The 27,528-nt window shown below is 45.6% G+C and overlaps 2 protein-coding genes across 3 annotated transcripts in view; one reads left to right on the top strand and one right to left on the bottom strand.

Moving 5' to 3' along the window:
• The window catches only part of LOC146348897 (piezo-type mechanosensitive ion channel component 2-like), an 83,360-nt gene extending 65,998 nt beyond the window's left edge, over positions 1-17,362 (top strand). Inside the window, exons 35-43 of the mRNA XM_084851690.1 lie at positions 467-625; positions 1,447-1,594; positions 4,927-5,115; positions 5,978-6,070; positions 7,790-7,959; positions 9,155-9,271; positions 11,275-11,354; positions 12,757-12,985; positions 16,496-17,362. Coding sequence (XP_084707816.1) covers positions 467-625; positions 1,447-1,594; positions 4,927-5,115; positions 5,978-6,070; positions 7,790-7,959; positions 9,155-9,271; positions 11,275-11,354; positions 12,757-12,985; positions 16,496-16,871 — 1,561 coding nt within the window. The 3' untranslated portion in view covers positions 16,872-17,362. The remainder of the gene's footprint in view (positions 1-466; positions 626-1,446; positions 1,595-4,926; positions 5,116-5,977; positions 6,071-7,789; positions 7,960-9,154; positions 9,272-11,274; positions 11,355-12,756; positions 12,986-16,495) is intronic.
• The window catches only part of NPEPL1 (aminopeptidase like 1), a 31,233-nt gene continuing 18,469 nt past the window's right edge, over positions 14,765-27,528 (bottom strand). The window contains exons 8-13 of one of the 2 annotated variants that reach the window (XR_014790751.1): positions 26,086-26,186; positions 22,091-22,214; positions 20,539-20,715; positions 19,254-19,364; positions 18,361-19,094; positions 14,765-18,295 (exon numbers count right to left, since the gene is read on the bottom strand). Coding sequence is in view for 1 of the 2 variants with exons in the window: in XM_084854272.1 (XP_084710398.1) it covers positions 18,936-19,094; positions 19,254-19,364; positions 20,539-20,715; positions 22,091-22,214; positions 26,086-26,186 (672 nt within the window). In the remaining variant the exon portion in view is untranslated. Of the gene's footprint in view, positions 19,095-19,253; positions 19,365-20,538; positions 20,716-22,090; positions 22,215-26,085; positions 26,187-27,528 lie in introns of both variants that reach the window. The other variant, XM_084854272.1, reaches the window with a different exon arrangement.

Raw genomic sequence — 27,528 nt, 5'->3', positions numbered from 1 at the left:
CACCTCCTCATTTCGACTGGCAAGCATTCTAGAGTCAAGGGGCTCCAGCAGGAAAGGCCTTGCTTCTAGCCATCACAGTTCTAATCTGGCATACAGAAGGCATACAGAGCAGGACGAGATTTCCTGGCCATAACTGGTGTATGAGTTGATAGAGGACACTACACATCTGGCTCACATCCCTGATTCAGCTGCAGGGGTTGCTTGTATAGAGAGCCTTCTTCAAAAAGGCATAATTGCAGCTGTCTGCTGTTCCTTAGAGGGGCTGAGGGCCAGGATTTAGCCTTCTCCCTTCACACACACAGCTGATATGTACAACTACTACTATTGGTTCAGCTCTGTGCGCTTTGCTTAGGTTGCTGTGCATACATGCACAGCTGGATGGGGGCCATGCTCTAAGAAAGCTTTCATATAATTTGCCATTGTTGTGAAAGAGGGAGGTTGGAATGTCTCTTCTGTTCACTTGCAGGAGGCTTAACAGAAATTCGGTGGCTCAGCTGTGGTACTTGGTCAAGTGTGTTTATTTTGGCTTGTCGGCATATCAGATCAAATGCGGTTACCCCAAGCAGTTCTTGGGCAACTGTCTGACCAAGAGTTACAACTGCATAAATCTCTTCTTATTCCAAGGGTAAGCAGCGTTTCTATAAAGGAGGGTTGAACAATCTAATCATATCGTCATGAAATATTAGCCATTATGTCCACTGCCTTCAGGACAAATAGACACCGCTAGGTAAACACATTTGTAACAGATGCCAGTGGCCCCTTAGCTGCAGTGGATCAGTCAGCAGAGCTCTATTGTTCAAAGAATATAGATAACTAAGAACATTTTTAAAACCTTGAAAATTTTGCAGCTATGCTATTCACATCTGTAATAAGGATGTAATGGCCACCAATTTGGATGTCTTTAAAAGGAGGTTAGACAAATTCCTGGAGGATAAGGCTATCCATGGCTACTATTCCCCTGATGGCTATATGCTACCTCCAGAATCGGAGGCGGTATGCCTATGGACACCAGTTACTAGGGAACATGGACAAGAGGGTGCTGTTGCACTAATGTCCTGCTTCTGGGTTTCCTATGGGCAGGTGGTTGGCCACTGTGTGAACAGAATGCTGGACTAGATGGCTCCTTGTCTCATCCAACATGACTCTTCTTATGTTCTTATGATGGCTTCCTGTAGTATGGAGTATTTCTATTTCTTACTTCTTGAAAATATAGGAATTTCAGTGCCTAGTAAAATAGGAGTGAAACTGTCAGCATTGTTTGTTCAACCATACTTCAGTTTAGGGGCTACATAAAATAGCTTTTGGGGATTAGATCTGGTTTGCAGATGGGGCTTGGATCTGGTTTTCACATGGTTGTTGCAAAAGCACTGAAATCTGATTTTCAGGTGCTTGCAAAATGCTGGCTGGCAACATTAACCTGCCTTCTTTCTCCAAAAATGGGAATAGATTTCGCCTGGTACCTTTCTTGATAGAGCTGAGGTCTGCCATGGATTGGGTTTGGACTGACACCACTCTCTGCTTGTCCAGCTGGATCTGTGTGGAGGACATCTATGCTAATATTTTTATCATGAAATGCTGGAGAGAATCTGAAAAAGTGAGTGAAGTTCCTAGTGGGTTATTGTTAGCACCATAATCCAGATGATACAGGGCAATAGTCTATCGGGAGCACTGAATGTGGAGGATCTCTTTTATCCCACTGCAGAAATTAATGGGCTTATCAGTGCAATCCTTTACATGTCTACTCAGAATCAAGTAGACTTCCAGATAAGTGTATATAGGATTGCAGCCTAAGGGAGCAATCCTGTGTCCACTAGACACTGTCTAGAGGGCCATAGGATATGCTCATTTCTGGGAATCGACCTCGGAGCCCACGCTCTGAGGTTGGTTCCCGGAAAACCAACCACCCCCCTCGTCCACTCTGCCTTGGAGGCAGCACAGAGAAGCCCCATCCTCCGCGCTCGGAAGAGGAGCGTGGAGCAACTGAAAAGGGGCGTTCTGGGGGGGGGGGCGTTCCGGGGGGGGGGAGAGCGGAGCTGCGTGTATAACACATCCAGTGTGTCGTACGGCAGCTTCCTCTCCTGGTCAGCTCGCCTGCCACTAGACAGCCGAAAATGGATGTCTAGCGAAAAATAGCAAGGCAGGAGAGGCGCGGAGGGAACGATCCCTCCCACCATGCCTCTCCTGCCTTGCTTTGGATAGGCAGTTGCCTCCGAGGTTGGAGGCGGCCGCCTATCTGGTTAGGATTGCCCAATCCTGCGATGGATAGAGGGTGGACTACATTTCTCTGCTGATGTTTCGATGGTGTGCATAATGAACGGTGACTGAAAAGACGTAGCTTTTTTAATGCTAGGGTGCTATGTGTGAGCTGTAGAGAAAATCTTGAGACTACAGGATGGGGCAGGATGGGAATCTGAAATAACTTGGCAATATGTGTATTTAATCTGTGGCTCCTGGCATTTCACTTTGAATGAAATGTGTTTATTTTTTTAAGGGTAGTTTATTTTTCTGATGGTTTCTGGATAGATGTTAATAAAATGGCTGTAAGGACATTCAGGCAGTGGAGGCTGGTGGCTCCGATGTCAGTGGGGTATTGAATCCACTCCGGGTTTCAGTCAGAGTTCTGACTAGTTCTGACTGAAACTCAGAGTGGATTCACCACCTCACTGACATTGGAGCCACCAGCCTCCACTGTACTTAGACAGTTCATGCTATATAATTGGATCATGAAGATGTCTGAAGCATTGTTCTCACTCTACTTCTTTTATAAATAGGCAACCAATAAAGTCACCTTGGTTGTCTTTTAAAATAATACATAAACTGAGAGAAAATGTAAGATAGAGGGTATTTGGTGAGGAGCGACCATATGTCAGTGGAAGAGAACCTCCTCTCCCTGGAGAAGGTCCATGATTTAATCCCTGGTATCTCCAGTTAAAAGGATCAGATAGCAATAGCTGAGTAAGAGACCTCTTGCCTGAGACTAGGGATGCTGGAGAAACCCTCAATGGATTCAAATGAATTAGGATTTCTATGAATCTAACTTGTGGATTCTGCAGAGGGCTGGCTTTTTCCAAGTCAGATGGATACTACAGACTTGTGGACCAGTTTTTCACTGGAGGGGGGGAATTTGTGCTAATTCACGTTAGCACTAATGCGCATTTTCGCAAGTGTGCATTAGCACTAATGCGAATGAGCACAAGTAGAACAAATTCTGTTTAAAAAAAACAGTTCCAGCAATGAGCAGATGGCAGAACACAAGACACCTGACATTCAGCAAAACACAGATGGAACAGATTTAATAAAATCTGTACATCCTTACCTGAGTCCTTGGAACAGCCATCCCCAACTTGGTGCCCTCCAAATGTGTTGGAACTACAACTCCCAAAATCTGGAAGTTGTAACCTAGCACATCTGGAGGGCACCAGGTTGGGGAAGGCTGCCCTGGAGAGCCATGACCAGTCAGAGTAGACAGCACTGGCTGAGGTGAATGGACAATAGTCTGACCTAGTAAAAGGCAGTTTCCTATGTTCCTAACAGTCCTCAGTGCAGGGATGTAGGCTAGGTAAGATGCTTCCTGTCCTCTTATAAATGACATGGCTTGTTGCTCCTCCAAGCAGAAGTGATAGCTTTTCCACATTTTGTGTGTAAGTGTACATGTAAAAATGTAATGTGTGAATGTGAGCTACACCATTTACCAGGGAGCTGTCAAGCATTCAGTTGGTGACAAACCTGGATTTGCTGCTGTGTGGTGTGCAGAAGAGCCCTACTTTGGCTATAATCCGACATTCCTTCTCCTTTCTGCATGCATCCACTGTTCCACTGTAGTTAATTATGAGAGCTACGTGGTTACCACAATTCCTTGCAAGCAGCATAAAATGTTGATGACTGGGTATAAAAGTCAGCCTGCTGAACATCTCAACTTCTGTGGGGCAGGTGGAGGGTCTGTCTGTCTGTCTGTCTGTCTGTCTATCATCTGATTTGCATCCTGTATTGTACCAAGAAAAATGGCACTAAAGGCAGCGTAACATCCTAATAGCTGCAAAAGATAGACTTGGAAGTGTTGGGCCAGTGCCTAGTAAAATCTATGGGTGGGGCTGAGTATTTCTTTATCAAAAGATTAATACATCTTTAATACGTTTTAACTAAAAGATTGCACCCTTTCTTTCCATCCCAGAAATGAGAATCTTGAGGACGGCTAGTATTAAAACCATTAACAATAAATAAAACAACCTAATACTGCAATCCTACACATGCCTACTCAGACGTTAGCCCCACTAAGTTCAATGGGGACTTATTCCCATTTTACATGTGTACAGGATTGCAGCCTGGAACTAATTAAAATAGGCTAACAATGCAGACAGCAGCAAAAAGAAAATTAAGAATGTAAGAATAGCCCTACTGGATCAGACCAAAGGCCTGTCTCAGACTTCACCATCCTGGTGCCCTCCAGATGTTGGGACTACAGCTCCCATAATCCACAGCATTGGCCATGCTTGCTGGGGTTGATGGGAGTTGCAGTCCAAAATATCTGGAGGAAGCCAGGTGGCCTACCCCATATTGCCTTTGAAGACTATCCACCAGCAAACAATACAGCCTGGGGTTCCAGGACTCAGAAGGTAGAGTCAACTGCTCTGCACACTCCCTTGCCTCTCAGTGACCCCCAGAACTAGAATTGTTTACATAAAATAGGCAAATAGGTGCAAATTAAGGAAATTTATCAAATTAGTTTTTTCTTGGTGCTGAGTTTAAATGACCTTGATGCAGAATTTGGGGGTTTCTTTTCTTTTTCTTTTCAGCCATGTAAACACATCGCTTTGTCAATGACTATTTATTTATTTTTATTATTTATTTATTTCATTTCTATACCACCCAATAGCCGAAGCTCTCTGGGCGGTTCACAGAAATACCAGACTATTTTCTGTTTTGCAGAAATACCCCCAGCCTCCTGGGCAGAAGAAGAAATTGATTGTGAAATATGGGATGGGGGGCTTCATCGTCTTTGTACTCATCTGCATTGTGTGGTTCCCACTGCTTCTTATGGCACTAGTTAAATCAGTGGCAGGAGTAACCAACCAGCCCCTGGATGTATCTATCAAAATTACTATCAGTGGCTATGAGGTAAGGCTGCGAGGGGGGCGGAGGGCCAGTGGGGCATGCTGGGAGTTGTAGGCCTTTTCTCTGGCTAAACATGCATAGGATTGCACCCTTAGTGGGTATGGAAACATTCCACAATATAGCTACATTTCCATCATACAAAGCTGCAGTTTTTACATGGCAAAAAGTAGGGAGGGGCCTGTAGCTCAGTGGCAGAGCACCAGCTTTGCATGCAGAAGACCCCAAGGTCAATCCCTGGCATCTCCAGTTAAAAGGGTCACGTGGCAGGTAACATGAAGACCTCTGCTTAAGATCCTGGAAATTTTGCCACCAGGCAGAATAGATTAGGGGTCCCCAGTCTTTTTGGGTCAGTGGGCACATTGTGGAGTATCCAACAGTGTCATTCTGCAAACTCAAATAGTGCTAGCAGAGCTCCTCCGAAGCTTTCCGTTGCGCAAATGGTTGCCCATTACACTTGTGTAGCTAGTTGAGCAAGTAGTTGCGCAACCGGTTACACAACCGGTTGCACAAGAGTTATGCACATCCGCTTGCACATTGGGTGCACAAGAGTTATGTGCATCCAGTTGCACAACGGCTCGCACAAACGTAACGCCCAATTGCTTGCACAAACATAACTTTAGTTGGATTCCCCTCTTGCTCATAGTTCGGAACCTAGTTTCCACTAGTGCAACATCATTTGCACTAACGGAATGACACAGTTGGATACCACAAAAAGGCTGCTGCAGGGGTGGCTTGCAGGGGTGGCATAGCCACTCACAAAACACTGAACTATGGCTTTGAGCTTGGCTATAAAATGTGATGAATTGCCTCTCTAGTGGAGCCCAGAGTTCTAATGCAGGGTTTCCCATCCCTCTGTTTCTCCTAGTCCTTATTCACCATGAGCGCTCAGCAGCAAAATCTGGTCCCTTTCACTCATGCAGCATATAATGAACTCTCCACGCAATATGCCCTTCATCCTGTAAGTATATATATTGAGCACAATGTGTAGCATGAATTGCCAGCAGGTCCTCCGATTGTTGCCAGTCCTGCTAGGAGTATTTGCTGTTGGGTGCCAGGACCCGAGGAAGCGGAGGCTTTTCTCTCAGTACCACTGCCATCAGAGGCACCTGTGGTGAGGACGAGAGAGGGCACCTTCTTGGTGGCCTGTTCCAGGTTCTTGAACTCCCTGTTGTAGGAGGCTAGATTGGCTCCTTCTCTGCTGTCCTTCCACCGGCAGGCAAATACGTTTTTATTCAGCCGGGCCTTTGGCATGTAACCTGGTCTGCTGCTACAGGGTTTTTTTAATTGATTGGTGCTGCTTACTTCTTTTGATCATTGTGTTTTTAATTGTGTTTTTAATTACACTATGTTTTAATTAAGATTTATGTTTTAATCTGGATTTTTTACTGGTAGCTGATTTGAGCATCATTCTTTGGCAGAAAGAATGCAGCCTGACCCAGAAACTGGTTGCAGTTACCTGGTGGTGGGAAAAATGCGCTCTGCACATATTCAGAGGCAATTTCTTCTATATTGTTAATTTCATAGCATCTTAAGGCCAAACCCTGGGACTGTAAACAGGGTCTTTGTCTGAGCCTTAGTGGGTTCTGGTTCCAGTTAGGCCAGAATCTTTGGACAACAGGTTTTCATAATAGGGAAAAGAGGGTAAAACTGAACTAGTCCAACCAAAACTGGCCTGCATGTGTCACGATCAGGCAGAGGCATTGAATCTTCTTTAGCCCAGGGGTCAAATTCTATTTTGGAGAAGCCTGGGGGCGGGGGGCTGCATTCGAATGGTGGGTGGGGCCAAAAGCAAAAGGGACGTGGCCCAACTACAGAGAACACCAGCATATATTAGTCTAAAGCTCCTACTACTGGTAGCTAAACTCTGGGAGAGGCATTCCAACCTTTTAGAATGGGAAAAAGTACAAAAGTTGGGAATCCAGCAAATGTTCTGTGGTTGGGGAGAAAGGGGTGGGGCCAGGGAAGGGGTGTGGCCATCTGGGGAATGAATCCCAGTGGGTGGGATTAGGATCCCCAGCGGGGGCAGATTTGGCCCATGGGCCTGAGGTTGAACATCCCTGCTCTTAGGGCTCCTTGGTCACATCACATTTTCTGACATGGAATGAGTTTACATGTTACCACCAACCACCTCCGAACCCTAGGTGTACAATTCCCACCTAGGGATTAGTTATCCAACTAAGCCTCCCTATTGGTTGGTCATTGGCTGCCTGGTTAATGAAAGGGCAGAGTCCTAAATCCTGTAGAGTTTGTTTGCTGCCAGCTGGCTAGAAAGAGTCTCCCAGGTTGATATCTCTCTTGTGTCCTCTGCACCACTACATTTTCACTATGGAACGTGGTGCCTGATGAAACAGCATCCCTTCCTCTGCTTTCAAGCTCTCTTGGGACATTTGAGTTAGGTTTTGCTACCATAGCTGATGAGATCAGATTTGGCCATAATTGAATGCAAACAGCATCTTTAACTGGATTGCAAAAGCAGGGTAGATGAGAATCATGCCAGAACCATCTTCCCCAAATCTGGTGCCTTCCAGGTGTGTTGAATTGCAGCTCCCATGATTCCCAGCCATTGCAGTCCACATCTGGAAAGCACCAGGTTGGGGAAGGTTGAGCTGGAGGTGAGGAGGTTTCTCTGTCTTGATTTTTTTAACCCCTCCCCCAACCACATTAATTTTCTCTCTAGTCTGCCATGCAGTTTATTGTCAACTATAACCCAGAGGACATTGTCCTTGCTAAAATAAAAGGCAATGCCAGTCTGCTGTGGAATATCAGCCCCGCAAGTCGGAAAGCAATGATTGCTGAACTCTCCAACTCCTCCATAATCTACATCAACTTCTACTGGACTCTTCTCAGGTGAAATAAGAAAGTATACCATGTGTGTCTGTTCAAGCCAGTTTAGGAAGTGAAACTGCAACTTTACTGCTCTATTTAGTGTCAGAGCCAGTGTCAAGGATTGGCATGGTTGGGTGCTTGAGGAGGTGCCCCGTGGAACTGCTCTTCCTCTTCATCCTTGTAACCTTCTTGTTGACCTGCCTCTTGCTCTGATGCAGACAGCGGTGGTGGTGAGAAGGAGGAATAGTAGATGCCGCTGTCGACTTGCTCACTGGTTCTCTGCCTGTCAAGCAAGCAGGTGTAGCAATTAGGCCTGTGGCCCTGTTCGGATTTGGAAATCCAAAGCATGGTGGCCATTTTGTATACTATCCACCACTTTGGTGCACAGGCCTAAGCCTGTGGGCTCCCCCTGCTGGTGATGAATGGAACTTGCCTACAGTGCCCCTGGTGGTCATGGGAGACATTGCACGGGACTAAGCTATTTGCATGTCCTGCATGGCCATAAATAGCAGCACAATGCGTTTCAATTGGATTCTTGAACTACCCTGTCATACTTCGAATACCCCACATCCATCCTGCCTCCTGGAACTAAGGGGAGGGGTTGATGGGCAGGGGGGCTGGCTCGTACGGGGAGTATTGTATTGGGCTCAATCCTCCTACCCTACTCTCATCCGCAGGGTGGATGTGGGGTATTCAAAGTATGACAGGTGCACTGTAGGCAAGTTCTATTCATCACCAGCAGGGGGAGCCCACAGGCTTAGGCCTGTGCACCAAAGTGGTGGATAGTACACAAAATGGCCGCCATGCTTCGGACTTCCAAATCCGAATCAGTGCACAGGCCTAATAGCAATGATGAGAAAGAGGATGAAGAGCAATAGCAGCTGGCGACAATGCTGGTAAGAAGGTAGACTCGCTGAGGGAGGGTGACCTCACGGAGGGTGTCTTGTCCAAGGGCCCTTCATAATCTGGAGCTGGCACTGCTCACATTTGCCCCCTCCAGTTCTGTCCTCCACACCGTCCTCCTTTCTAGGGCAGTTCTCAAGTTCCTTTCCAGAGCAAGTAAATCCCAGTCTGTTGCCCCCTTCAAAGCGGCATAACATGAAAGATGGAGAGTCTAAACAACAGATAAAAGGATAGATGGAGAGTCTCTCTTCTGAACGACTGTCCCAAATGGCACCTGTGTCTTCTCCACCTTTTCCTAATTTCCTTCTATCAGGAATGCCTCTCTTGTGAAGAATATTGAAGCATCTGGCATACACACCGTGCGGTATGAAGACAAAGAAATACGGGAGCAAATCGTCCAAATGTTGTGTGGGACCAGGACAGAACCAGTGTCAGTATTTTATTTTTCTCCTGTTTCTTTCAGTGGCCTTTATGGGTTGGCCCAGTGTCCAAAATAGCCCTCCCCTGTTGTGTATCCCAGCACTACTGAGGGGTATACTCAGAGAGACTGCCATTTAGCAATCATGACTAACAGCTGTTGATTAGATGTATCCTTTTCCATGGATTTCCCTAATCCAGCCTTTCCCAACCTGGGGCCCTGCACAAGTTGGACTACAACTTTCAGCATTCCCCACACAGCCATGGAACCATGTTCAGGGAAGGTACTAGGTTGGGGAAGGTTACTTTAATCCCTTTTCATATGTGGGCATTGCCAGACCTTGTGATAGTGCATTAAGGGCACAATCCTATGCATGTTTAGACAGAAAAAAGTTCTACAACTGCCAGCATGCCCCAGCCAGCTATGGAGGATTGTCCCCTAAGTTAACCAGGAAATACATGAAGACGGACATTTTCATTGCTCCCTATAGCTGTGGGCCTCTCAATGGGACTGGGTACTTAACAAAGCTGGAACCATCTTTCACAGCTTTGCAGGATCTTCCAGCATGGGCTGTTATTTGGTGGCCAAGACTGAAGACTTAATTTAGGAACTGCATAACCTCATCTTTATTTCCCTTATTTTTAGACTGTAATATGATCCAAAGCATGCATGGGCTAGAGGAGTTCTAGCGTAATCCTTTGCATCTTTACTTGAAAGTAACTCTCACTGTGTTCAATTGGGCTTACTCCCTAGTAAATGTTTTTAGGATTGCAACTTTAAATAAGTAGGATGGTTCCCGTCCGAGAGTACCATTCCCTTAATTAAAAAGAATCTCAAAGCCATTTCATATTCTCTTAGCACAGACAGCTTCACTCTGCTTCTGGTTGGACTTCAGCCATAGTCAGCTTGAATCTCAAATCACCCTCTGCCTGTGCCAGGTCCCAAACAGCACAGTCCTACGCTCCTTATTTAGAAGTAAGTCCTGTTGTGTTCAATGGGGCTTACTCCTAGGTAGGTGTGTATAGGATTGCAGCTTAGGAGTGCATTCCTATGGCTACTAGACGCTGTCTAGAAGACTATAGGATTTTTTTGGTTTCCTGGCTCTGAGCTCCAAGCTCAGAGCCAGGAAACCGCGCTCCTCTCCCCCTCCCCCTCCCAGCCTGTGCAGGGAGAACCATGGCAGCTGCCTCTACAAGCTCATAAAACGGAGTGCAGAGAGGGCAAAAAGGGGGTGTTCCTGGGGATGGGGAGGGGAGGAGACCACAGAAGCCCCTTTACATAGCTTCCTATGAGGTCTCCACGCCTGTTCCCACCCCCTCTCCAAAGCCCCAGCTAGACGTGTGCAATCAGGTGTCTAGCCAAGAATGCAGGGCGGGCGGAGTGCGGAGGAGAGGATCCCCTCAGTCTATCTGATGTCTATCTTGATAGGATTGTGCCCTAAATTAATAATGTGCGACTCTCTGATAAGATGTGACTTTAGTCAGCGGTGGGCTTAGATCAAGGAGTGTTGTGCTCATACACATTCTTTATTGTAGGATTGTTATAGAACAGGGGTGTCAAACCTCTTTCAGCCCAAGGGACGAATTGAAGTGTTCGGGGACCGCATTCCAGTGGTGGCCGGTGCCAGTGGCAAAAGGGGTGGGGCCAAAATAAACCACACACACACCGAAAACCACCATGTTTTAGCTTAAAGATCTTACTGCCAGTTAGGAGAGGCATTTGAACTTTTTCGAATGGGGAAAAAAACCTGGTTGGGAGAAAGGGTTCTAGCCATCTGGGGAACTGGATTGGGACCCCAGGCTGGCTAGTTTTGGCCCATGGGCCTCAGGTTCAACATCTCTGTTATAGGATCATAACATTATTGCAAGGATAAAGTGAAATAACCCCACATATTCTATCTTGAGCTCCTTGGAGGTAGGGTGGGACAAGTATGTGAAAAATAATCGTATCTTTAGTGTCAGTCTGGAAATCTGTAGTAGTAAGTTCTTCAGCATTCACCATGTTTTTCTTCCTAGTCTACTTCCTGGTGTACTACCAAGATATCTGAGAGCTACTAGTGGAGCAGAAGCTAAAATGGCAGATAGATTGCAAGTTGGTAAGTAAGCGGCACGATGTTCATAAGAAGAAATGTACATCTGCTTTGAGATGAGATGAGAAGGCCAGCCTGTCTTGCAGATTCTGATATCACAAATATGCTATAGGGAGGCAAAACAAAATTCCTACTATCTCCAGTATCATAACACATGGGCAGAAAGCTGGTATCTGGCACAAAATTTTGTATTCGGAAAATCTGAGCTTTCTTTATTTAGAAAAGCAGGTATCTTGTCAAAATTTCAGTGAAAATCTGAAAACATGTTTTCTATGGGACAAGCTAGCAAAAGGGACACATGGGAGAGGAGTGCTGAATCCTCCCTGCACCTGCCGTTTCCCTCCCCACAGCCCTCTTCCCAAATATTTATCATCCAGCTGAAGTATGCTTCCACTATCATGGCTTGGCTGAGAAGAAAAGCACTCAGGTATATAAGCTGCAGATGGCGGGGAGATTTTTGCACACCTGACCTGGCTGCTCCTTAAATTAGACACACACACACACTGCCATTCTGTAGGACTGGGGCAGTTCTGTGTCATGACGCCTCCTGAAGACATTGTTATTTTTGGAAGTCTTCCTTGAGTGACCAGCCGTGGTTTATTCAATCTGGTCTTATCGGAACTTGTTTCTTTTAAAACACTGTAACTGTTTTAACATCGTGTTTTATTCTTTTATCCTTGCTGTTCACCGCTCTGAAATCTTTTGATGTGGAGCAATATATAAATATTGTAAATGAATGAATGAATGAATGAATGGTCGACATGAACCTACCCATACTCTATGGTCAGCACCTAAGGCCCTCCTCCAGGTGCCTCCTCTGAGGGAGGCTCAGAAGGCGGCAACAAGGGAGAAGGCCTTCTCAGTGGTGGCTCCCCATCTGTGGAACGTGCTCCCCCATGAGGCCCGCCTGGTGCCAACACTGTTATCTTTTCAGCACCAGATTAAGACCTTTCTGTTTTCGCAGGCATTTGGCAGCATATGATGAGTTTAATAGGTCCTGGATTTGTTTTATGGTTGATTGCTTAAAGTTGTCCTTGGATATATGTTGTCTCTGTGTGTATTGTCTGTTTGTTCTGTTTTTATGTAAATGGGTTTTAAAACTTTGTATGCTGTATCTTTCATGGTTTTTAATCTTGTCAGCTGCCCAAAGAGCTTCAGTTACAGGTGGTATAGAAATGTTGATGATGATGATGATGGCTGGTACAATCAGAAGGTGGAAGATGTGAGAGTGCTGACCACTTAATGAAGGAACTAAATCCAGTCCTTGCTTCCATTGTCATTATGATAGGTGACTGGATCTGTGAAGTGTACGCAGCTACTGCTGTGGACAAGGTTCTGTGCGGTGGGGGTGGGGGAAAGACATGGGGGTCACTCAGCTCATCACCCTATATAATTCTGATTTTCATAGCTCATTCCAACAAGCCAAAGGACATAGACAAGATGGCCTTCTTCAGGAATATAACCATAAAATTGCAGCAGCTGCCTACCGAGGGGTCTTTAAGCCACATTCTGGAATGGTGGATTGTTAAAGAGAAGAGGCCTGGCTGTTTGGGTAACAGATGCAGCAAGAACATGGAGCTCTTCATCTATAATGATAAGGTCAGCCCTTCCAGCCTGGGATTCATTGCAGCACATGGGTAAGGATGCCACACTGAAACCAGTATAGCTAGAGCTTCACAGCCATGTTGATCTGGAAGGGTATCGTCTGACCTTTTGAAGGTTTCTGATGTAGCTTGTTGGGGAACACGATGACACGCTCCACCCCTCATGAGCATTTTGTAACTCGATGGCCTGAAATGGACCCTTCCGACTCTTATGAGTCTATAATTGCTTTTATATTTTTTCAAAGTCTTCTGTGCTGCAGATATTTATTTATTTATTTATTAAATTTATTAATCGCCCATCTGACTGGTCACCCAGCCACTCTGGGCGATGTACAACCCACCATAAACAATTTAAAACAATAAAATTTTACCATAAATTTTTTTTAAAAAAAATACCCTAACCCAATAATAAGCTCCATACTGTGCAACCCCAGTGCTACAGTGCTGACCCACTCCTAATTTGAAGTATAGTCTCACTGACTGGGTTTGCACAACACACTAACCCACTCAGTGGTTGAGTGTGGGTTGTTGTTGAACCATGGGTTAGTGTGTTGTCTGAATCCAGGACATTTACCATGGGGTGGATTGTTAACCATGCAGTCTGGCTTATTTGTCTCGAATAAGCCACCTTGAGAACCCATGGTTTGTTTTGGGGGGGTCTTCAGGGTGGTTAACAAGCCACACTCTAGTCACGATGGTGCTATGATTTAAGTGAACTTAAAATGCAAAACTGCCCGTGCTCAAAGTATTTTTTTTAATTAGGGTTGGCAAAGTCCCCCCACCCCCCACCATATCAGCAATGCAGAAGCAGTTGTAAAGCATGGAATGCCATGTGGCGGGAGAGAGAAATGTTAAATGCATGCTTCACAACTGAAGTGATTCACATGGCCATGTAAAGGGTGTTTGTGTAATTCCAGCTACTTACACCCATGGCTAGAATACACATCTAGTACCTTAAAAAAAGTGAGACAGTGGCACAAACTTCCTCTCGCCTCCACAGCCAACCGTTGGGCTTGGGTTCAAGACCTGCAGGGATAGTTAAAGATTAAGTGTGACTGGGACATGTTTTAAAATTTTGATCATACAAGAAAGTTGTGGGTTTTTGGCACCAAATAGAGCTCCCTGGTTGGCTAGGGTGATGTGGCACGTCTCTCTCTCTTCACTGAAGATGGGTTTCTCAGTGGCTTATTTTGTTCTCTTGAGTAAACCAAGTGAAAAGACCCCAAACTTGGCTATGAACATCATCCATCCATTTTACTTTAATTTTCTTCTGAAGGCCCCTTATTCGTGGAAAATATGTGGGAATTTCTGCACATCAAGGGCTGCCCTATTTATCTGTTCTGACTTGGGACACCTCTACCGTTTGTCTTATTTCTGTGGGCAAAGCCTTCACAGGGTGTATTACTATATCACCCGGGCAGAGCACCATGGTACGTGTGGGGAATCCAAAGACAGAAGAACCTCCTTATTCAAAGCCCTGTTGGGCTTGCTAAAGGGAGGCCCTTTGTTTTAGGAGTCTTTCCTATTAGTTGCAATGGGAGTGAAATTATGCATGCCAGCTCCAGTCCTGGTGTACGTTTCCCACAATCCCAGGGGAGTGGCAAGGGAATGGGAAGGCTTTGGATCCTGCCCTGGCTAGAGATGTGAAGGCCCAGAAAACAAAGAATTCAGGAAAACTTGTTTCCCCCGCCCCCCAAGGACTGTTCTCTCCCACCCCCAATTGAACAGCTTTGGATAATGAAATATTTTCTTTTAGAATTTAAGACAAGGTTTTTATACTGTTACCAAGCCTTTACTCCCCCCACCCTGATTTCTAAAAACTATGTAGTAAGAAGACTTTTATAGACAAGAGTTGCAAAATGTCTAGAAATAATGAAGCCATGCGAGAAAATGTTTATAAATCCTCTCTGTAAGATTCTCAGCATAGTTCTTTCATTTCTTATTAAAATTATTGATCCAATATATCTTTTCCTGATAGCCATTTCGGGATGCTCCAAATCATGCTCAGTTTCCCAATATGTGAATACAATAGCCATATCATAATATGGAAGAAAACATACATTCTTGACAGTTTGGGTTTTGTTCTACAGGGTCCTGTGCTTTTGGACTTGTCTTCCTCTGCCTCCTGTTCTTCCTGCTTCTTCTGGCTTCTAGGATGATTAAGATGTTTCAGGGACTACTTGCTGAAGTCCCCTCTGGTCAGACATAAACTAGGAACCTAAAATACGTTATGGATAACTTGGTTTGCTCATAAAGTTAATAATGTTTTGTATATTAAATTTTACAGGTATAGTTTATTCAGACAATAATTACAGATTTGAGTTCACTTTTTAAAGTGATATAATGATAATTTTATTAAACCAAGTTATACATAATATAACTTCAGGAACATAAAGGCTGCTTTATGTTCCTAAAGCAGCCTTCCTCAACCTGGTGCCCAACAGATGTTTTGGACTACAATGGCCAGCATTCCTGATGATAGGCCATCCTGCCTGAGGCTGATAGGACTTGAAGTCCAAACTATCTGGAGGGTACCAGCTTGGGGAAGTCTGTCCTAAAGCAATAAAATGACTTTAGCTCTGCAAAGAGTGCTAAAAATTAAGTATTACTTATTTTTCATTTCCCCCCTCAATTTCTCCACTCGGAAAAACTTTTTTTCCATGGCTTAAAAATTTCTGGAAATTTTCCATCTCTAGTGGTGGCTGGAAGCGAGGTTGGCTCTCCCTCTCTGTTCTCTCTCTCTCATTCTCTCCACCCTTGAAGGGAGAGATCTAAACAGCCTATGAGACCATGGGGTTGCAGCCTAAACCACAGTCTGCAATCAGAGTTAGGGCACAATCCTATGCATGTTTAGACAGAAAAAGTCCTACAATTCCTAGCATTCCCCAGCCAGCTAAAGTGGCTGGGGAATGCTGGAGTTGTTGGACGTTTTTCTGTCTAAACATGTATAGGATTGTGCTCTTAAAACAGGAGTCCTCATATTGGGTAAGTACCTAGAGCAGGGAGGGGAACTGCATGGCACTCCAGATGTTGGACTGCAACTCCCATCATCCTTCAGCATTGGCTCTGCTGGCTCGGGCTGATGGGAGTTGCATTCCACAACATATGGAGGGCCACGTATGACCTAGATCTAATCAGCAAATGTTTGAACGTATGATAACATTGAGAGATTGAAATTGCTTGTCCCTGTGGTATCTCTTGAAATTCCGCATTGGCTAATGTAGTCTGTCTCAGAAATGTATCCCTAGCATTGTCTTGCTTTAGCTGAAACTCCTCAAAAAGACCCACACTTATTTAGTAATTTTAAGTGAACACCAGTTGCTTCTGTAGTAACAATACCCTCACAGACTATCAGGAGAGGTTTTGAGAGACATGGGAAAAACTTTTTGATTGTGGTAACCTATATTGAAAAACACAGGATTGGTGTGCAGATAGTGGTAAGGTAAACACGTTCAAAATTTTGCACATACAACTCAAAGAACACCCTGAAAACAATAATCCTGCCTCTCTCTCCCCCACCTCCTCCCATCCCCTCCCCTCCAGCATCATTGGCCTCTACATGTCTGTCGTTCTGGTCATTGGAAAGTTCATCCGAGAGTTTTTCAATGGAATCTCACGTTCCGTCATGTTTGAAGAGCTGCCCAATGTGGACCGCATCTTGAAACTCTGCACAGACATCTTCTTGGCAAGGGAGGTGGGGGAGTTGGAGTTGGAAGAGCAGCTCTTTGCCAAACTCATCTTCCTGTACCGATCTCCTGAAACAATGATTCAATGTACCAGGGAACCTAAATCCAGGGGTAGGGGGAAACCGCTACTGAAGCATTGTTCTGAAAGGGAAATGTTGGGAGGGACTGTTGAGATACATGAGAAAGAGACTGTAAATCAGGAGCTGCATGGGCGACACCCTCACTCAATCTAACATGGTAAGAAATTTCTTTGGTTCATGAGCTATTCAATTCTGCTGCAAGGCAGTACAAACTATGTGTGCCATCTACTACCCTAAATACAAAGAGAGAGAATGCATTGTGAACTTTATATTGCACACAGCATGGGACTCTAAAGCCACAGGATTTTTTGTGCCAAGCAGTCAGAAAGAGATCCTCAAAGTGGAGTAGCCAACGGAAGTGACTTGGAGGGCCAAATTCCTTGCCCAGCAGATGACCGGGGTCTGTGCCCATTTCCCCCCCACTGAAAAAAAAGACAATTTGACACCAATTCATCAGTTCCATCTCAACTGGACAGTAATGGGGGCAGGGGGGGGGGATTCACAATTGTTCCCCTAGTTTTGCCAAGTGACCTGTGAAATATTTGTAGCATGAGTAAGAAAATGTTATGTATGCATAAATACAAGATACCATGCTGTATCCTACGTGTTCCTCCTCCTTTGACTCCTAATAGGACCAGGTGATAGTGTGCATGTGTGACATGTTGGCTTGGCAGGAATGGAGAAGCAGAAATTATGGTAAATTGTCCTTCCCCAACCTGATGCTCTCCAGATGTGTTGGGATGTTGGGAGTTGTAGTCAAACGCATTTGGAAGGCACCAGGTTGGGGAAGATTGTGGTAAACAGAGGACAGAGAGCCCTGTCTAGAAAGGCCGAATGCTCAGGCCCTCAACACAAAGAATGTAAGAGCTGCCTATGCTGGATGAAACCAAGGGTCCATCTAATCCAGCCTTCTGTCACCAACCACATGGCCCAAAGAGGTTCACAAGCAGGGCATTACTTGCCCCCAAGACCTGGTAACGAGTGGCCTACTGCCTCCCTATTGCATTTTGCTGCCACAAATTTTTCCAGCACTACCTGTTAATGTCACTTGCAAGCATTTGCAGAAAAAAAAAGCACCAGACATCTGATTTAATAGGCACGCACATGTTGAGATGAAAGGAGGAGGTTTTATTCTAGTGTGGTTACCTCCCATAAACACTTTCATTCTAAACATTAATGCAGTTCATCAGCAGAAGAGTGTAAGAAAGTCATGGAGAAATGCACCAGCTCACTCTTCAGGTCATACTAATAACAATCAGCGAAAGGTTTAACATGCAAGAATGGCATTCTTAGGGAGATTTTTGTTTAAAGACTTTTTAGAAAACAAAGCCTCCCTTAGTGCCATGCCGAAACACCGCTACAGAATAAAGCAGAGCCCACAGTGGTTTTGTCCAGGGTGCCATCTCGCAGCCTAAACAGCAGGTGCTTGCCTTCTAAATCTCTCAGTGCTATGTGAGACAAGTCAGCTGCTGTGCCTGCTGGCCATTCCCTCTTTGGTCTGTTATCACCTGCTTTAGGCCCTAGTTCCTCACAGTTGTTCCCTCTGCAGTCCATCATCTATCTCAGACTTCCCCAACCTGGTGCCCTCCAGATGGCTGGAGGGTGCCAGGTTGGGGAAGGCTGATCTATCTCATCTTTCCGCTGCTGGAACGTCAGGTGCACGACACAGCAAGTGGGAAGGGCAACAGTTTAGCGAAGGAATGGTTGGGATGTACAACGGCCATTTCACCTCTGATAGCATCAGAGCATTTAAAAGCTATACGGCTCATGTGCGGGTTGCAAGGTGTTAACTCTATTTCCCCCCCTCTACTGTTGCATTTTGAAAACCCGGGGAGAATGAAAACCCAGGGAACTAACTCAGAAGGCTCTACGGGCAGCAAGAGGTTGAGATGTTGTCTTAATAGGTTCGGATATCTTTTGAAAAGGACACAGAGGAGAAACATTCCTGTCCCCTTCTCAATAAAGTCTGGAAGCAGCAAAGTCATTATAAGTTTGGTATAAACCCCCAAGCGCAAATTGTTCTTAAAAACCAACAGAATAGGGCTTTTCTCCAGAATGAGATGGAGAATCAAAGGTAAGCCAGGGCCATCCCTATGTTTGTTTGTTTGTTTGTTTGTTAAAATGGCCATTTCTGACACATGGTACTTTTATGGTTTTGGAAACTCATCAGTGCAAAGTGAGGTAATTCCGGTGTGCCATCTTCAAAGGGTGGGGGCGCTAAACCAAGCGCCGTCTCTTGGAATCTCTCCCCATGTCGTCCTCCGGGGAGCCTCCGTCACAGCCCAGTGGTGACACCATGTTCAGCAGACGGTCTTCAGAGGCACGGCCAAACAGGGATAGCAGTAAAGCTACGCCATAGCCAGTGGCTCGTTCACCCTAGGCACAAACACAGTGAAGCTTCAGATGGTTAGCTTTGCTAGAGCTTGCAATGAATACATGAGGCACACGAGGCAAAAGGCTTGGAGTGTGAGTGCGTGCGTGTGTGTTTGGTTTTTTTTTTTTTTAAGCAGAGAGAGCAGAATTGTGTTCACTCACCGCATGGACTGGCGCTGCAATGTCTATGTGGACCCAGATACCTGGCCAGTCAAATCCGATATGTGAAGCAATAAAAAGCCCAGCACAAGAGCTTGGGGAGTTATCACGGTCCTGGAGGAAACAGGAGAAGTAGGTTTGCTTGAGTGAGAAGCATTTTTAAAGGCTATGCTTTAAAGGGGCTTGTCCCGATACAATGTTTAACTGCATTTCTAGAGAAGGTGTGCAGAAGGAACCCAATTCTATACAGCGATATCTTTTATCTGGCAAAAGCGCTGCAGAAGGTTACTCTGACAATTGGCTCATACACCACGCAGACAACCCTTTGGATGTGGCTCACAGGGCCACTGCCAGCCACACAGCTTCCTAGCTTTCCCTTAAACATTAAAACCAGAGCAGCATTAGTGACAGCCAGGGGTGTTGCTATGCTGGATCTATTCTCCAGGGCCCGGCCTCTTCACTGGTGCCAATGGAAGGGGTTTTTTTTTGGCTTACTTGCTATGCGGGGGGAAATTTTCAAGGGGGGTTGCAGCTGGGAAGGGAAGACTTAACTCTCCCTTCCCCACTTCCTGCAACCCCGCCATCCCTCCAAAAAACTCTCCCTGCATGGTAATTAAACTCAGATTTTTTTCCCCATCAGGATGATCTGGGGCAGGAGGCAAATTAATTGAATTTTTTTTTATTTGAGATTATTTGGCTGAGAAATTAATTGGCTGGCTTTGCCTCCTGTGAAATTTAAATAAATCCTAGTAATCATTCCAGCATTTGCATATATAGATATAAATCAACATGTACAGCTTTTATGCAGATTGTGTCCTGTGGGCCTGGGCCCCCAGTCTTTAAGTGCTTAGCGAACCCTGGGTGACAGCATAAAGGCAACTTCTGTATGGAAGCAGATACTGAAAATGTCTCTCTCTGCACATCTCCCATTGTACATGAGGAGAATAATCACAGCTGACCACAGTGGCTGAAGTGGAGCAGAGAAATGGTCTCTAAAATATGAAGAATCCAAACACTAATCAGATTCTCTCACTTGGTAAATCCCTGCTGCGATTCATGTATACAGACTTTTAAATCCTCCCCCTGCCCAGTCCCACATTTTTGGCACTATACACAAAATGGTCTCCATGAGAAGCCAATGTGATTTTAAGGACGACCGCATGAATGGCTGATATGGTTTAGTAATGTCAGTGATCACTTGCTTTTGCCAGGAGTAGCGTGTGCCGTCAAAAATACAGCCCAGCAGTTGTATTCAGCAAAGAAATACCAATAAATCTGGTAAACCTACTGCCACAGAGTTCTTCATGTCAGCTACAGCTGAGGTAAATTCGCTGAAATGGAGCTCAGGGCAATAGACGAGAGGATGAACCAGATCTCCACAGTTTCTGCCCGCCTTCACACAAGCTCTTTCCCACTCTTCATTGTTGGTGAGGACAGCAGCGTGGTATTTCCCTGTGGCAATTCCCTAGTAGGGAATAAGAGGGGAAAGTGTGGAACCCAAGAAGATGCAGGCCACCTCAGCAGACCTTCACAGTAGTGTTATATCCTCGTTTGGTTACTACTGATCTTCCCCTGGAACGTGAAGCTGCAGTGGTATCTTGAGTGTGCTATAGGGTGGATGGTTACTTCATGCGGAATGGTGGCGAGGCCTCAAAAGGATCCCACACAAATGGGGTATGAGCTACAGCATGCTCCAGAATCCTTTGCAATATACAGGGGTTCCGTGGCAAACAAGAAGACATGGAAAGCAGTCTCTGAAGGTAGACCACTGATTTAAATGATGCTAGTGGTATATTGAGAATTACTGTGCTGTTGTGGCTACAGTACAGGAACTGGGCACATGGCTAAAATAAAGGAACTGGGCATGGGAAATGAAGACTCAAATCTTTGCTCCGCTAGGAACCTCGCTGGGTGCTGTTGGGCAAGTGGCCCCTCTCAGCTAAATCTAATTTATTGGGCCACTGTAAAGATCAAATGCCATTCTGGGTGGTGGAGTACAAACTCCTTAAGTAAATAGTAAGTAAATACTAATAGTAAGTAAATAGTAAGTAAATACTAATAGTAAGTAAATAGTAAGTAAATAACTACCCCCCGTCAACTCGCTACAGGCAGGGTGGGGAGCCTCTTTGAGCCCAAGGACCAAATTCAATTTGAGAACAGCTCTCGGGGGCCACATTCCAGTAGTGGGTGGGGCTGAAGGCAAAAGGGGTGGGGCCAAAATACCAGCATATTGTAGCTTAAAGCTCTTCCTGCCAGGAACTAAGCCTTAGAAGGGGCATTTCAACCTTTTAGAATGGGGGAAACCTGCACAAAAGCTGGAAACCACCAAACGACCAGTGGTTGGGGAACAGGTCTGGGGCCAGGGGAAGGGGGCGTGCATTTCTAGGGAAGCACAGAGCACTGGACTAGGACCCCAGGTGGGTGGATTTGGCCTATGGGCCTGAGGTCTCCACCCCTCCCCAACAGGTAACCCAAATAACCAGCTCCCCCTTCTCCTTGGAGGCTCAGCGGGGTTTTAAGCCGGAGCATCTTCCAGGTGTGTCAGATCTTGTTTTGGAGTGGCTTTCTGTGGCTGGTGTTCAGGTACCTTTAAGTTGGCCACTGAAAACCAGTCCAAACAACATCATCTGGCCCTCCTGGAAGATGCTCAGGCTCAAACTCTGCTCAGCCTCCAAAGGAGAGATTTCTGCAACTCTCTACCTCTGAATAGCTTAGCTTCCTACATAACTGCGTGCAAACGCAGCCACTTCAATGAAATGTCAGAAAGGCACTCATGGCTTCAAGCAGCGATCACAACCAGGCAAAGCGAGCAACAACGTTTATCTTGACAACCGAAGTACCTGGGCACCAGTGAGAGTAGCCATATCAAGAATGATGTCAGCACCAAGGTCTTTGCAAGCATACGAGACCCCATCGGCAAGGACCAGTCTGCCCTCAGCGTCTGTGTTGTTGATTTCCACAGTTCTGGGGAAAGCGTAGAATGTGTTTTGTTTTTAAAAGGGGCAATATTTCAGGGTACCCATTTATACATGAATCTATCCCATTTTAGCTTAATGTTGACCTTTAAAACCCTGTACGGTTCCGGCCCAGCCTATCTCAAGGAGCGCCTCCAGCAACACCAGACAGGCCGCTCAACAAGATCAGTCTCGGATGGCCTTCTCTCTGTCCCATCAGCCAGGACAGCTAGGCTGGTGAGGGCGAGGGAGAGGGCCTTCTCTGTGGTGGCCCCCACTCTGTGGAACTCCCTCCCTAGGGAACTCCGCCATGCCCCCTCTTTAATGAGCTTCCGCCACGTGTTGAAAACGTGGTTGTTCAGGCAGGCATTTGGGGTGGGCTAGGGTATTTTTAGATGATGCTTTAATGTGCCATTTTACTGTTCTAAATTGAACTGTTGTACATCGCCCAGAGTGGCTGGGTGACTGGCCAGATGGGTGATTAAGAAATGTATTAAAATAAATAAATAAATTCCTCTACCCATGCCAGCCTTGCTACCTTCCTAGAGGTAAACAATGCTCTTGGTATGGTCATTACCGGGTATCATATTATTTGATCAGGTGGAAGCCAACCAGAGAAGATAAAGTTTCTTCTAGCCTCAAGTAGCTCAGCTGTCCTCAGGAGCTGCCCCTTTTCAGCAACTCCTTTGCTGAGGGAACTGGACCGACTGCCTATTTGCTACTGGGCCAGATTTAAGTAGTGTATAAAGCCCTAGGCAATTTGGGACCAAGATATCTGAGAGACCGCCTTCCCTGTTTTCAACCTGCCTAGTCACTGGGTAGGTTGCGCATGAATGTATGCGCCTGATTGCAGTCCACCTTTAGCGTGGCAGCTCCCTTTCTGCGGAACTCCCTGCCTCTAATAGTCGGGCAGGCACCAACACTGCGCTCTTTTGGGCACCTACTGAAAACGTCGTTATTTCAAGAAGCCTTCCTTGATTGATCAGCCCAGGTTTTTATTGGCATTTTGTGTTTTGCTGTTATTGTTTTAAAAACATGGTGTTTTATTCTTTTTATCTTTATGGTTTACTGCTCCAGAATCTGTTCAGATGTGGAGTGGTATACAAATGTTGCAAACAAACAAACAAACAAACAAAGAACAACCGAGGGGATTCACATTTTTTTCTCCCAATTTCTCATGTTAAAATGCTTCCCTGTTCTGCAGTTTTTCAGCACGCCTCTGGAACATGCTGACCATGTTTTGGATAGAAAAACAGGCATGCAAACCTATGTAATCCTACTTGAGGAAATTGCCACTCAGGACAGCAGCGGAAAAGGAGCTTTTGGGGGTGGGGGGGGGAGACACAAAAGTGCTACCCACACACACACACACAAACTGAAGCAATTTGAATACTGTTGCAGTGTTCCATCAAAAAGGAAGATTTCAAGGTGAACATGCAGGAGAGAGAGAGAGAAAGAGTATTAGAGCCAGTGTGGTGTAGTGGCAAGAGTGTTGGACTGGGAGCTGGGAGATCCGGGTTCTAGTCCCCACTCGGCCATGGAAGCTCACTGGGTGACTTTGGGCCAGTCACACACTCTCAGCCCAATCTACCTCACAGGGTTGTTGTTGTGAGGATAAAATGGAGAGGAGGAGGATAATGTAAGCCGCCTTGGGTTCCTTGCAAGAGGAAAAAAGGCGGGATATAAATGCAATAATAAATAAATAAATAATAAAAATATTAGGATCTGACTTGTGTCCATATGGGAGGTCTGATGAACATGCTGAGCTCCACAAAAGCAGAAGCTACTCCACCCCCTTGTAAGCCAATCAACATTCTATGTGTACAACTCCACAGGCTTAGAAGCCTTTCCACAAGACCAGACTGACTGGAGGAACTCCCTCTTTTGCAGTTATATGTATGCAAGTCAACGCTACGGTGTTTGAGGTCAGGGTACTAGGATCCTTCTAACACAGGAATGCAGAACCTATTTTAGCCCGAGGGCTGAATTCCATTTTGGGAAAGCTCTTGGGGGCGTGTATTCCAGTGGTGGGTGTGGCTGAGGGCACAAAAGGTGGGGCCACTGCCCCCATACCAATTTTGGAGTTTTTGTGGTGGATGGGGCCGAATGCAAAATGGATGGAGCAAACATAGCAGCATATTTTAGCTTATAACTTTTACTATCAGTAACTAAGCTTTAGGAGAGGTATGTCGAACTTTTAGAATGGGGAAAAACTGCACAAAAGCCAGGAAAACACCAGATGATTGATCACTAGGGGAAAGGAGAAGGGGCTGTGGTCTTCTGGGGATCCCCGAAAGACTGGATATGGTCCCCAGGCCTGCAGTTACACACCACATGTTCAGTTCACATCTTAGCACATTCCGTTCACATCTTAGCAGGCCATCTTTTAAAAATTCAAAATGAGAAAGCCCCCCAGGATGCACGTAACTTAATTCAAGATCCTTAGTGTAAGGGCAGGATTATTTTCTTTATGTGAGCAGGCCTGATCATCTCCATGGCTCAAATGTAATGTGCAACCTGTCCTGGATGTGTCCGCCAGTAATTCCTGCGATTGAAACAATTGTAATTATTTAATTTTATTTCTGTGTAACCCTATATCAAAAAAAGTTCTCAGGTTGGCTCTCACGGTAAAACATGTTAAAAACAACAAATACAATAATAAAAATCTAAAATGCCTGGGAGAAGATAAGTGTCTTTGCCTGGCACCTAAAAGAGAACAAAAGATAGCAATGTAGGTGTCAGACAAGCCCCTTGCGAGGGCATGCCATGAATGGGACACCACCAATGAGAAGGCCCCGTCTTGTGCAGCCACTCGCCTAACTTCATTTGGTGGGGACACCTGGAGCCGGGCCTCTGAAGATGACCTAAGGGTCCAGGCAGGTACATGCGGGAGGAGATGTCCATTTAGATACTCTGGTCCCAAGCAGTTTAGGGCTTTAAAGGTCAACACCAACACTTTGAACTGGGTCCTGAAACAGACTGGAAGTGGTGCAGCTGATGAAGCACTGGCATTATATATGGTCATATTGACCAGTCCCAGTTAGGAGCCTAGCAGATTTCTTTCAGACTATCTCAAATTTCTGAACCATTTTGAAAGGCAGCACGACGTACAAGGGATTGCCGTAATCCAACTGGGAGATTATTAGTGCATGGTAACTGCTGCCAGGCTGTCTCTGTCCAAACAGGGTCACAGCTAGTATATCAGCCAAAGCTGATAAAAGGCATGTCTAGCCACTGAGGCCACCTCTGCCTCAAGTGACAGTGATGGATCCAAGAGCACCCCCAAACTGCACACAAGATCATTCAAGGGGACTGAAGCCCACTCCAGAAGAGGTTGAACAACACTCAACTCGGCAGATGAAGTGGTTCTACTAGTCTTGGATGTACACTGGATGTATACTACAACTAGTCCTGAATGTACACTGAAGCCCTGTTTCAAATGGCTCAAATAGGCATTTTTCTCTTCTTTTGCACAATTTATTCTGTCACTGCTGCTATTTGGCATAATGTATTCCATTTTGTTGCTCATGGGCAAGACATAGAGCTATACAGGATGCTACCACCTTGTTCCTGACCACTGGGAAAATCTTATTCAACAACCCCTCTGGCACGTGAGATTTCACCAGGCATACTCCATACACTTTCAAGCACAAGGGCTAGAAACTTGCTTTTACCTGAGCCCAATATCATATCCTCTGCTTTTTCTGCACCTGTCTGCAATCATGACATACATATACTCCCTGAGCCAATGAAATACTTCAGGGACCATATATGCTGCCTCGGCTGTACACTTGTAAGTTGGGAGCAGGTGGAGAATCCCCTAAGTAAAGCACTAGTAGTTATGCATGACAACAGAGAAATAGAGAGAGAATGAACCTTACTTTCCCGAGTAAAGAACATGGATATCATCAGGTCTCGTTGCGTTTGGACCAACAGAATTCTCAGCCAAGCAAAAAACTGCATGCAGATTATCTTTAAAGCCCTATTGTAGCAAGGAAAAAAGGTAGGTATGACCTGGAAGAAGGTACAAAACAGTCTGACCAGCAAATGAAATAGACCCTAATGCGAGAGGAACCATACAGCAAGATTATTACTATTTTTACTTCCGTTACTCAGGAAATCCATACCAAGCATTGCTAAGTTAAGAGTAAGAATATATTTTTTGCGTTCAGAGGATCTGTAGGGAGAGATTGGCTGGGAAGGGAGGGTTAACTCTTCCCTCTCCAGCTGCAACCCCCCGCCCATCATCCCCAATGCTGCAATAATGCTTGAAAAATGCCTCCTGCTTGCTCCAATGAAAGGCTTTTTTCAAGCCTAATTGTAGTATGTGTGTTTGGGGGTAGGGGTGAGCGATTGGGGGTGGGGGAAACAGCATGCAGGGTTAACTCTTCCCTCCCAAGATGCAACTCCCCCCTCCAAGAAATCACACACACACACACACACATTCTGCAATTAGACTTGAAAACCCCCCACTGGTACCAACGGAAGGCTTTTTCCAAGCCCAACTGCTGCATGGGGGTGGTGCAGGGGGATGTGGAGGGGAGACTGCAAGCCAGCTAGGGAAGTTCTGAGGACCATATCCAGCTTGTGAGTCAGAGTTTCCCCACTCCTGATTTTGATGATAGATTATTGAGACATCTATGCCTCTTTTTCTATTCTGTAAGCTGCTTTGAGCAATTCCTTTTTCGAGGGCAAAAGCGGGGCATGAATTTTTGTATAAATAAAATAAAGAAGGTGAGTGAATTTGGAGCCCATGGGCAGCATCCACTACTGCCCATGCGTTAGCAGGACCTACTGCTAGCGCAAGCTGAATGCAGCCGTTCCCAAAGCAAGTGGAAATGCTTGCTTCCAGACTGGTGCGGGTTGGCGGAGCTCACACAAAGGAGCTCTGCTGACCTGTCTGGTTCCAGAAACAAGCACTTCCACTCACTTCCAGGATTCCTTTAGGAAGCACTTCTTCCTGCTGCACGCGTGGTGGATCCCACAAGCGCAACAGAACCAGCGGCAGTACTGGATTCTGCCCTATAAGTCTGCCATCTTGAGGTCTCCTCCTTTTTCTGCGGAGGCATCAGGGAGCTGTTTCTTTGTGAAGTGAATGCCAAGATTCCCAGAAATGCGGAGCGGTGTGCCCTATGCCAAGCTCTGTGTCTGCACAGTGCCTGTTGCAAGCACATGGAATGTGCTACACCACCCTGTCTCTAGCCATGTAAAAATGAAAGGCAGCATATTTGTTTAAATGCATTCATAGATTTATTAAGTACTTTTTAAACTTCGCAAAAGAATCAAAGTGCCATATGAACAAGAGAAACATTTAAAAACCCATT

Source organism: Heloderma suspectum, chromosome 4 (assembly GCF_057233095.1).
Source record: "Heloderma suspectum isolate Gila_16-S chromosome 4, 16-S_ref, whole genome shotgun sequence".
NCBI lineage: Eukaryota > Metazoa > Chordata > Lepidosauria > Squamata > Helodermatidae > Heloderma > Heloderma suspectum.
This window is presented reverse-complemented; position numbering and strand designations above follow the sequence as displayed.